Consider the following 12,132-nt stretch of genomic DNA (forward strand, 5'->3'; position numbering starts at 1 on the left):
ATACTGTTGGATTACATTTGTTGGTCACTCTTATTTCCAGGACTTCGACATGAAAGAGCAATCACTTCTTCCAGAACTGGGACAGGAGGCACAGAAATGTATAAACTTCACTGAGCCCCATCAAGTCTTGGGCTATGACCAATTACTGCCAATGTGGGACAGCTGGCATGTCATGGAGGCATGAATTTAAAATTTGAAGAGTTCTCCTAATCTTCCCCCTCCTCCATGGATGCCATTCTGAAACATGCTATATGATATAGCCTTCTGAATGGGGCCACTGCTGATAGTGGTTTGAGATTGAGGAAACAATTTATTGTGTGATGATACAGCCAACATGTATCACAATTCAATCAGGTAAAGACTATCAGTTATCCCCCCCCCCATCCTTTTTACTGTCAAGATACCAAAACACCATCCCAAGACACACGTTCCTGGAAAATGGCTTTGTACGTAAGCAGGTGCTGTAATCACCATAGGTGGAACCAAAGATAGTAAAAGCAGAAGAATTTCAACCAGCACACCATTGATCTCCAACGTTGTTCCAAAGCTTTTTTCAGCAATCACATTGTTACAGCAAGACCAACCTTTTGGAGCCTTGCAGGACCCCTTTGTCAGGCATGTGACTGTCACATGCCTGATTATGGGGTCCTGCAAGGCTCCGGAACGTTGCTCTTGCTGTAGCAATGCGATCGCTGAATAAATCTTGATATCCACGATGTGCGGGTGACATGCTTCTGCTTCGACTAGCTTTGGTTCCAGCCAAATGCTGCTACAGCATCTGCTTACATACACAGCTATTTTTCCAGGAACCTGTGCGTTGGGATTGTGCTTTGGAATCTTGACAGCCTTTACCTGAATGAATTGTGCTACAATAAATTATTTCCTCAATCTCAAACCACTATCAGCAGGGATCCCATTCTGAAGGATATATCTTCATATTTCAGAATGGTGTTCATGGAGAAGGGTAGCAGATAAGCCCTGCCAAACACTTGAATTCTCAGGTCTGCCCATCTGCTACAGCCTTTACAAACCCAGACAGTAAAATGGAACCCACATTACTGCAGTTAAATCTTGCACCTGTAAAATTAGAATGTGAAATGTATTAAATATGCAATGCTGGATTTGGTTTTGTATTTAGTTATATTGCTATTCCAGTCTCACAAAATGAAGGAGGCCACGCACAAACAAGCAAATCACAACACAGAGAACAGTAGAACAGTTTGGTAGCATCATCTGTTGTGAAGGAGACACCCAAATTATTAATTTAGAGTTGTACGCAACAGTGCAATTACAACTATTAGTTTTATAGGTCAAATGCAACTTAAATATAAAGCTCTGTCTATAGTTTAATTAGCTATTTCAAGTTTAAAAGCACTCATAAAAGAGCAAGATACAAAAGCAGGGAAGGTCGTAAAACCACTCTGCTTTTTAGGAGGTTGACCCGAAAAGAACCAAAAATAGTCCTGTGTTACTTTTATTATAGCAGGGAGACTTCCGTTTGTACGCCCTATATTTGAATATACCCGCCTGTCCTGTCTATAGGGCTGTAGGGGTGGAGGCCATGTCACACCAGGTTTACCTGTATATAAGATAGCACCGAAGTATCCTTCAAACAGGAACATAACAGAACCAGGGCAATGGTTGGCATCTATTAAAGTGACAGCCACTGTTTCAATTCCGCAGCCATCCAATGGCAACATATGGCACACACCAACTTCCAATGGGTTGATCCACTTACTGTTAACCTGGAAGAGAGAGGTTCAGTAGGATGTTAGATAAAATATCTCCCCCCCTTATTTATGGATCTGGTACCAATTAATCACAGTAATCTTCTGTTATCAAAGTAGTAAAATTACATTTTTGTTTTGGTTTCACTTTCATTATTTCCAATAAAACAAAACTATACTGATAAAAACGCCTTTCACAGGGCGGACCATTTGTCCATTTTTCATCCATCCTTTGACGGATGAAAAAATGGACAGCAATGCATGTCTGTGGACAAACGAATGTAATCGGATGACCATCCACTTACATCCGCATCGATTTTTCTTTTGTTTTTTGGTCCATTAAAAAAACAGAAGCAGACAGTCAGTTTTGCATTAGTTGTTAGGACGCATTGCGTCCTCACAACCAGCCACTCCTCTCTGCTGTCAGCGGGGATTTACCAGGTAATCCCCCGCCCTTTTCTCTATATCAGAGCCCTAATAACAGCTCCTTCTCTGGCGCTAAATAAAACAAAGGAGCTGGCAATTGCATTTAGAGCTGCCAAGTGACATAGCTTGCATTATGTACACACTGCTCGCTCACTTTAAACACTGCTCCTCTCCATTTCCTTGACATAAAGAGTACCTGTCACCTATATGCTAATACATAGGGTGCTATTGGTCCCCTATATGATAGCAATAGTCATTTAAAAAATAAATACAATTTAAGGAGACCTAAAAAAAAAAAAAAAAAAAAAAAAACACACACACAAACATTTGAGTTCCCCCCCCCCCCCCTACATACACACAAATACCCATGCATTGGGGCGTCTACATACAAAAGAGATCAATAATTTTAGCAACAGAGCACTTGCTTAATTCTAAACTAATAACCTGCAAGGGCTTTTAAAGTATTGCCTATGGAAAATATAAGGTATTGAAGTTTTTTTGCTGTTCATGGGCGCACGCAATTTAAATGCTTGAAATGTTGGCATTTACTCAGTGCAACTTTTTTACCAAAAGAACTGGGTAATTTATTGCGTGTCTTAACCACTTAAGCCCCAGAGGATTTTCCTGCTAAACGACCAGGGGGTATTTTGCGATTCGGCACTGCATGACTTTAACAGACAATTGCGCGGTCGTGCGACGCTGTATCTAAACGAATTTGGCGTCCTATTTTTCCCACAAACAGAGCTTTCTTTTGGTGGTATTTGATCACCCGTGCGATTTTTACTTTTTGCGCTATAAACAAAAAAAAAGCGTACATTTTGCAAAAATAACAATATTTTTCACATTTTTTTATATGAAATTCCCCAAAAAAAAAAAATGTAAAAATCTAAATTTTTTAAAATTTTCGGCCAATTTGTTTTATGCTACCTATGTTTGGTAAAAAAAAAAAAAAAAAAAAAAAAAAAAAAAAAATCGCAAAAAGCGTATTTTGATTGGTTTGCGCAAAAGTTATCGCGTTTACTAACAAAGGGAAAGATTTGTCATTTTTGGTGTTTTTTTTTTTTAACGTGTAATGGCGGCGATCTGCGATTTTTTTGCGGTACTGCGACATTGGGGCGGACAGATCGGACCCTTGACTGACATTTTTGACACTTTTGGGGTTACCAGTGACATTTCTACAGTAATCAGTGCTATATATATGCACTGTTACTGTAAAAATACACTGGTAGTGAAGGGGTTAACTTTATTTGGGAGGGAGGGGCTGTGTGTGTCCCTAGGGGCGTGCTTTCTACTGTGATTGGCTGTGGCTTGAGCTGTAAGGACACTGATCAACGGATCTACATAGTAGATCCATGTGATCAGTGTCTTTACAGCGAGGAGAATGATAGGTGGCTTGTTTACACAAGCTGCCTGACATTCTCCCTCTCCCCCCGCCGATCGCCGAGTGACCGGCGGACATCGGGTCCGCTGGTCACACGCGCGGGGGGGGGGGGGTCCGTGACCGCGCGGGCGCGCGCTCGCTCCCCAGAGCCTCACAGGCGAGCGACGTAGACCTACGTCACTCTGCCTGTGAGGGGCTGACTGCCGCAGTAAATATACTGTGAGCAGTCGGCAAGCGGTTAAAATTTACTTTAGTGACTTTTTTTTACTGAAATTTTGCATTTCATAAACCGTTCCACTAATATCACGTGGCAAGGAAAAAATAAAAATTGAAACTACAAGTTTATCCAGTAATATATACATACACACACACATTATAATATATATATATATATATATATATATATATATATATATATATATATATATATATATATATATATATATATATATTTTTATATTTATATTAAATGCCTGAGGGTTTTATGTAATTTTCAGGCACAGAATTATTTTTTCATCATGTAAACAAAAAAAAAAAATGGCTCTGAGACTCAAGTGGTTAAGGACTCTAGTCCAGCTAGTGGATGTAAGAGGAGAAAAAAAAACAAAAAAAAAAAACAAAGGATGAAAAACTGAATCAGTTTTTTCGTGTGACTGAACTGATGAAGCAAGACAACCCGTGTGAAAGGGAACTGAAATTTTGCACATAATTTCCATGTAGCTGGCTACAGCCCTAACATTTTTTTTCCTCTTAAATTTTTTTTCAAGTTCCTAGAAAATGATGGCATTTGCAATGTTTTCTGTGTTACTGTACAGTTTTGGTAGATAATGAATACTTTTATACTTCACAGTTAAGCTTTTTACACTAAGCCTTAAAGACTGAAGTCCTGTCTGCAATAAAGAGCCTATCTGCTCTTTAACCACTTCAGCTTTGGAAGACTTAACCCCCCCCCTTTATAACAGCCCATTTTTTGCAATGTGGCACTGCGTTACTTTGACAATTGCGCGGTCATGCGACGCTGTACCCAAACACAATTTATGTCCTTTTTGGCCCACAAATAGAGCTTTCTTTTGGTGGTATTTGATCTGTGTTTTTTTTTTTGTGCTATAAAAACAAAAAAACAAACAACCGACAATTTTGAAAAAAAAAAAAATAAATAAATGAAAAAAAAAGAAAAGAAAATGAGGTATGGGGTCTACAAACTATGGGATATATTTCTGGAATTTTTTATTTAATTTTTACTAGTAATTGCAGCGATCAGCAACTTTTAGCGGGACTGCGATATTGCGGTAAATAAAATCGGACACTGGCACTTTTTTGTGAACCAGTGACACTAATACAGTGATCAGTGCTAAAAATATGCACTGTCACTGTACTAATGACACTGGCTGGGAAGGGGTTTACATCAAGGGCAATCAAGGGTTAACTGTGTGCCTAGTCTGTGTTTTTGTACAGTGTGGGAGGTGTTTTTACTAGGGAAAGATATGGATCCATGTTCCTGCTTTGCAAAAACACAGAATCCATGCCTTCCCTACTGACAGAACGGCAATCTGCCTAGTTTACATAGGCAGAATGCGGTTCTGCCTTAGTACCAAAGGAACAGCAGGTGCTGGCGGACATCGAGTCAACGGTACCCACTGATCGTCTCTCGCTGCGTATAATCACAGCGGAAGTGAGCATTCGCGCCCGATACCCGGAAGTGCAGGTTCATCATCTATCTATACACACACACACGCGATCCTGTGCACAGCAGCCAGCCTGTAGCAGAGTATCTATCAGGGTGTTGGCAATCTTCTCATAGCCTAGGCCATCTTTATGTTGAGCAACAATTCTATTATTCAGATCCTCAGAGAGTTCTTTGCCATGAGGGGCCATGTTGAACTTCCAGTGACCAGTAAGAGAGAGTGAGAGCGATAACACCAAACTTAACACACCTTCGACCTTGTAACACTAATGAGTCACATGACACCGGGGAGGGAAAATGGCTAATCGGGCCCAATTTGGACAATGTCACTTAGGGGTCTACTCACTTTTGTTGCCAGTGTTTTTGGCATTAATGGCTGTGTGTTGAGTTATTTTGAGGGGACAGCAAATTTACACTGTTATACAAGCTGTACACTCACTACATTGTAGCAAAGTGTAATTTCTTCAGTGTTGTCACATGAAAAGATATAATAAAATATTTAGAAAAAAATAAAAGTGAGGGGTGTATATATATATATATATATATATATATATTGTGACAGGAAGTCAGATAAATCTGTGGGTGTTGTCACAGACGGGAGATACATTTCTGCCTTGTTTAGACAATTCACCAATTACTATCAGGTGTCGGCTGCGAAGGTAGCCAGTAAGGTTTAAGAACGTTGGAAAGCCTCAGCTATTCAGAATGAGGCAATTAAGGCTTCTATAAGTTATCCAGAGGATGACTACTGATTGCTGCATCCTGAGGCTTTGAACGTTAAGGAGAGCAGTGAGCTGAGAGACTTCTGAAGGTGAGGTGGCGTTGACTTTTTCTGTGTGAAATGAAAACAAAGACTATTGGTTTTCTGCTGTATTACCAGCAGTGTCTGCCCAGCAGTAGGTTGAGACAGACTCCATAGGTAGGTTCCTGTGTTGTGAAGGTAGACACAAGTGGCCAGGGTTTATTTTATGTTTGTTTGATTTATGCTGTTTGGATGCTTGCACTTGTTTCCAGCAAATTGGAAGAATAAACCATAGACCGTTGTTTTCAACCACTCCTCGGCTGTCTCTCTGTGTAGCGAACCCACCCAAGGGGTCACCCACACCCGCTACCGAGCCAACCCCTTACACATGGTGGAGTGCCGCAGGCAGTTAAAGTAAACCCAAAATGGAGGAGATACTGAAACAACTGGCTATAGCAAATGCAAATCAACAGCAGGCAAATGCAAATCAACAGCAGACAAATGCGGGTTTTCAGCGGAGCCTTGCAGCTCAACAATAGGCTCACCAAGAGAGCATTGCAGGCCTGGAACAGAGACACCAGCAGCAAATGGAGGCCATCGTGAAACAGCTTCAGAGACAGCAGACCGAGGCTGGGAGTCAGGCCAGTAACATACCGACTTTTCAGGTAAGCCATTTATTGCCAAAGATGACTGCAGATGATGACCCTGAGATGTTTCTGACCGCGTTTGAAAGAACAGCGGAGAAAGAGAGTTGGCCTAAAGAACAGTGGGCTGGACTAGTGGCCCCCCCTATTATCTGGAGAAACCCAAAAGGCATATTTTCATTTGGAGCTTGCAGATGCAAAAAACTATGATTGATTAAAAGAGGAAATATTGGCATGTTTTGGGGTAACCTTGGATGTCCGTGCTCAGCGGGTCCACAATTGGAGTTATCAGCTGAGGAAGCCACCTCGGTCGCAGATGTATTACCTCATCCATTTGGCTAAGAAATGGCTGCAGCCAGAAATTCTGTCCGGACCAAAAATTTTGGAACGAGTAGTCATGGACAAATTTCTTAGGTCTCTTCCTAACACCCTGTAGAAATGGGTGAGCCATGGTGGTCTGGAAACTGCAGACAAACTAGTAGACCTGGTCGAAAGGTACCCAACAACAGAGAATTTGACCTCTTTCCCCAGAGACGCACAGACTTTTTACCCCAAGACCAGACCCTCCCCACCTATAGGTAAGACTGCATCAAGGGATGGGGGTGGAGAGAGGGACCAAAGAGCAACTAGAGGTATTATCGGGACTACTGCTAATGTTTGGCGAGAGCGGCCTGGAAGACCCATCCCACAGGAGAGGACCAGAAGGTTGATTTGTTACCGTTGCCGGGAAGAGGGACATGTAGCAGCGGTTTGCCCAGCGGGTGATGAACCCATGCAGTGTGACTTTCTGACAGAGAGACGACAGTCCCTTTTTTGCAACCACATGCACTGCAGTAAAGGGGAATAAGAAACCTTTATATAGAATGTGCTTAGATGGTAAAGATGTTGTGGTATTGTTGGATTCAGGTAGCCTGGTCACCTTAGTGAAAAGTGATCTAGTGGTGGGAAAAACCTTACATCCTAGGAAAATGGCTGTAGTTTGTGTACATGGGGACACTCGAGAATATCCGGTGACTACGGTTTACTTTGAAACCTCCCTCGGTAACTCGTGTCACCAAGTGGGTTTAGTTCCCAAACTGCCACAGGACGCCATTATGGGAAGGGATTTCCCAAAGTTCTGGGAACTCTGGGATTGCCCAGATTCCCCAGTAGGTGGTTCTTCTGAGCCTGAAACATCTACTCCAGAATCCTCTAACTGGGAGGATTCTCCTGAGTTTCCGTTCTCAGTCTTACCAGGGGAAACACCAGTCCCAAGGGAGGAGCCTGCTACCTCAGAAGAGGAACAGCGGCCGATAGGGTTTGATGACCTCGAATGTGCACCGAGAAAATTTTATCACTGAGCAATTGAGGGACCCCACATTGCTATGAGCCCAGGAGAATGTAGTGAAGATAGATGGGGAGTTAATTAACCCTGACCAGAGGATTGCCCTCTCTTACTTCATTATTGAAAGGGACCTGTTATATCGAGTGTCACAGAGGATAGAGGACACCCTTGAGCAACTGGTAGTGCCTAAACCGTACCGCAAGATGGTTTTGGAACTGGCCCATGGGCACATTCTTGGGGGACATTTGGGAGCAGAAAAAACCCGGGAGAGAATCACCCAGAGGTTTTATTGGCCTGGGATCACTAAGGAAGTGGAATTGTACTGCTCTTCCTGTCCAGTGTGTCAGATTACTGCACCCACGCCACATTTCTGCAGTCCATTGGTACCCCTGCCCATTGTCGAGGTCCCCTTTGAGAGGATCGCCATGGACTTGGTTGGCCCCGTACTGAAGTCCACTAGAGGGCACCAGCACATCTTGGTAATAATGGACTATGCCACCTGTTACCCAGAAGAGATTCCTCTCCGAAATACCTCTGCTAAAACCATTGCCAAGGAGTTATTTCAGGTTTTCAGCCGTGTGGGTCTTCCTAAGTAAGTCCTAACTGACCAGGATACCCGGTTTATGTCTAGGGTGACCAGAGAACTGTGTAAACTCCTGAAAGTGACCCAATTACGTACATCAGTATATCACACTCAAACAGACGGGTTAGTGGAGAGGTTTCATAAAACTTTAAAACAAATGTTGAGGAAGGTGGTGGATAAAGGCAGAAAGAATTGGGATTATCTGCTCCCTTATTGCCATAAGAGAGGTTCCCCAATCATCCACAGGGTTCTCTCCGTTTGAGCTACTGTATGGGAGGCAACCCCAGGGCCTACTGGACATTGCCAGGGAAACATGGGAGAGTGAGAGTTCCCCCTCATCGAAGTGTGATTGAACATGAAGCACAAATGCAAGATAGAATTGCCCAAGTGATGCCGATTGTGAAGGTACATTTAGCCCAAGCCCAGTTGGCTCAACAAAGGATTTACAATCGTGGGGCCCAGGTCCGTTCTTTTGCACCTGGTGATAGGGTGTTGGTGCTGGTCCCCACGGTCGAAAGTAAATTCCTAGCCAAATGGCAGGGTCCCTATGAAGTGTTGGAGAGAATGGGGGTGGTGAATTATAAAATTAGCCAACCAGGAAGACGAAAACCTGAGCAGCTATACATAGGGGGTATGTGACAGGAAGTCAGATAAATCTGTGGGTGTTGTCACAGACGGGAGATACATTTCTGCCTTGTTTAGACAATTCACCAATTACTATCAGGTGTCGGCTGCAAAGGTAGCCAGAAAGGTTTAAGGACGTTGGAAAGCTTCAGCTATTAAGGATGAGGCAATTAAGGCTTCTATAAGTTATCCAGAGGATGACTACTGATTGCTGCATCCTGAGGCTTTGAACGTTAAGGAGAGCAGTGAGCTGAGCGACTTCTGAAGGTGAGGTGGTGTTGACTTTTTCTGTGTGAAATGAAAACAAAGACTATTGGTTTTCTGCTGTATGACCAACAGTGTCTGCCCAGCAGTAGTTTGGGACAGACTCCATAGGTAGGTTCCTGTGTTGTGAAGGTAGACGCCCCAAGTGGCCAGGGTTTATTTTATTTATGCTGTTTGGATGCTTGCACTTGTTTCCAGCAAATTGGAAGAATAAACCATAGACCGTTGTTTTCAACCACTCCTCGGCTGTCTCTCTGTGTAGCGAACCCACCCACGGGGTCACCCACACCCGCTACCGAGCCAACCCCTTACTATATATATATATATATATATATATATATATATATATATATATATATATATATATATATATATATATATACATACACACATACACACACACACACACACACACACACACACAATATATTACATACTATACCTGTAGCTTATGTTTCAGTATTCTGGCTGTGATGGGTGAACAGTGTAATGGGTGATTCCATGTTGAAGATAAGCCTACTGTATGGTCACTGTGCATATGAGAAAGGAAAAATAGTCGAATGTGGCTGCATCGCCGGATCTGCCAGAAATCCACAGCTATAGGGGTGTTTGGAAGTATAGCCCCATTCATCCTGTGTCCAGATGGAAAACAAATATCTGAAAAAAAAAAAAAAAAAAAAAAACACCACCTTTAGACAACATTCTTGTGACTTTCAGAGCAAAGAATACAAAGGCACATGTTAAAAAAAAAAAACTACATTATATAAAACTACCCTATGTTTTCTACATTTACATCCTGTCTATTACTTGCTCTCCAAATAAAATTTGTTGACAACCTTCAGTATGGCACTGAAGACTACTACAGTGGTCAATCTATAAAACCTGCAAGATGTTGGAACACAAAGGCCCAAATTTGAGACACAGTTAGTACAGTATCAACACAAAAGTGCAATCATGAAAACATTACCAGTATACACTATTAAAAGGGGGGAAAAAAAAGTTACATTTGTAAGGTTTGGAAGGCAGGTCCAACTCCAATGACCATGAAGTGTACTAAGCAAAAGGAAACCTGCAAGTTTCTGATCATTCCATTGTAGGATATACATGCTTGACTGTGGATACATATTGCATTCAGAAGCATCATCTCTACAAAGATAGAACTGACAGTAACACTGAACTACAGGGAAACAGTGATCATTGAACCACTGTAGCTGTGCAGCCTTTAGGCTCCCTTCACATCTAGGCGTTTTTGGGCGATTTTCTGCTCTAAGCCTCAGCTCAAAAAACGCCAAACAAGACTAAACCTCTCATTTCATGGGCCCCTGTTCACATCTGAGCATTCTGTCACCTTAAAGCGGAGTTCCGGGCACAAAAACGATATTTTTTTTTGTGCCGCTCCGCTAGGTAGACCTCACCTGAAAAGGAATTGGATAGTTATTTTTTTTTTTTTTGTTTACTTACCTTGTAATTGAAGATCGAAGATACTCACCTCAGAGTACTTCCTCCCTCGGAGCCGCGGCTCACCTCGTCACTTCCTGTCTCGCTATGATTCCTGGGAGCTGAACGTCATCGCTCCCAGGAATCAATGCGACGGCACCGGCCCCGCTCGTCATTTCCGGGCGACGCCGCATTCCCCTGCTAAACAGCTTCTGGGCATGCCCAGAAGCTGTGGAGGAATGCGGCGCCGCACCGGAAGTGACGAGAGGGGCCGGTGCAGGCGCATTCTGGGACAAGAAGACGCGGAAGAAGACACAGAAGAGGACCGCGCCGGCTTCAGCTGCCCACAAGAGAGATGGAAACGCTGTGGAAGAAATTTTATAAGTAAGTATTTCTTCTAAAAGGTAAGTGCGAACCGGATCAGAGGCTAGCCATTGTGGAATGTGCTAGCCCTGACTGTCCCGGGGGTATGTTTAGTAAAAAATGACTTCTGTGCCCGGAACTCCGCTTTAAGCAAAATGCCCATTGCTCAAAAAAGTGCATGAGCTTCTTTTTTGGCAATTACAGGTGTTTTAACGCTTTTCATTGGTCACTTGTTAACAACTCTAACAAACACCTGCACAAAAAACGCCTGAAAAAAAAAAAAAAAGGCCCGTAAAAATAGCAACGCCTAGATGTGAACGAAGCCTAACAGTTGCAATAGCATAAAAACCATACTTATGCCTCGTATACACGATCAGATAATTGGAAGAAAAAAAAATTGTTTTCCAGTTAACCACTTAAGCCCCGGAAGATTTTACCCCCTTCCTGACCAGGGGTTTTTTTTTTGCGATTTTTTACTGCGTGCCTTTAACGGACAATTGCGCGGTCGTGCGACGCTGTACCTAAATGAATTTCACGTCCTTTTTTTCCCACAAACAGAGCTTTCTTTTGGTGGCATTTGATCACCTGTGTGATTTTTTTGATCATGCGCTATAAACAAAAAAAGAGCGTAAATTTTGCAAAAATAACAATATTTTTCACATTTTTTTTTATATAAAATTCCCAAAAAAAAAAATGTAAAAATCAAATTTTTTTTAACATTTTCGGCCAATTTGTTTTATGCTACATATGTTTGGTAAAAAAAAAAAAAAAAAAAAAAAATGCAAAAAAAGTGTATTTTGATTGGTTTGCGCAAAAGTTTTTTTTTTTTTTAACGAGTAATGGCGGCGATCTGTGATTTTTTTTTTTTTGCGGCGGACAGATTGGACCCTTGACTGACATTTTTGGGGTTACCAGTGACATTACTGCAGTAAT

At 42.2% G+C, this 12,132-nt stretch overlaps 1 protein-coding gene across 1 annotated transcript in view; it reads right to left on the minus strand.

Annotated features, from left to right (window-relative positions):
- The window catches only part of DCLRE1B (DNA cross-link repair 1B), a 46,209-nt gene that overhangs the window by 29,359 nt on the left and 4,718 nt on the right, over positions 1 to 12,132 (minus strand). Inside the window, exons 2-3 of the mRNA XM_082245988.1 lie at positions 9,842 to 10,056; positions 1,580 to 1,745 (exon numbers count right to left, since the gene is read on the minus strand). Of these exons, the coding sequence (XP_082102114.1) occupies positions 1,580 to 1,745; positions 9,842 to 10,030 (355 nt within the window). The 5' untranslated portion in view covers positions 10,031 to 10,056. The remainder of the gene's footprint in view (positions 1 to 1,579; positions 1,746 to 9,841; positions 10,057 to 12,132) is intronic.

Source organism: Pelophylax lessonae (assembly GCF_965119305.1).
Source record: "Pelophylax lessonae genome assembly, chromosome: 2".
NCBI classification, from domain to species: Eukaryota; Metazoa; Chordata; class Amphibia; order Anura; family Ranidae; genus Pelophylax; species Pelophylax lessonae.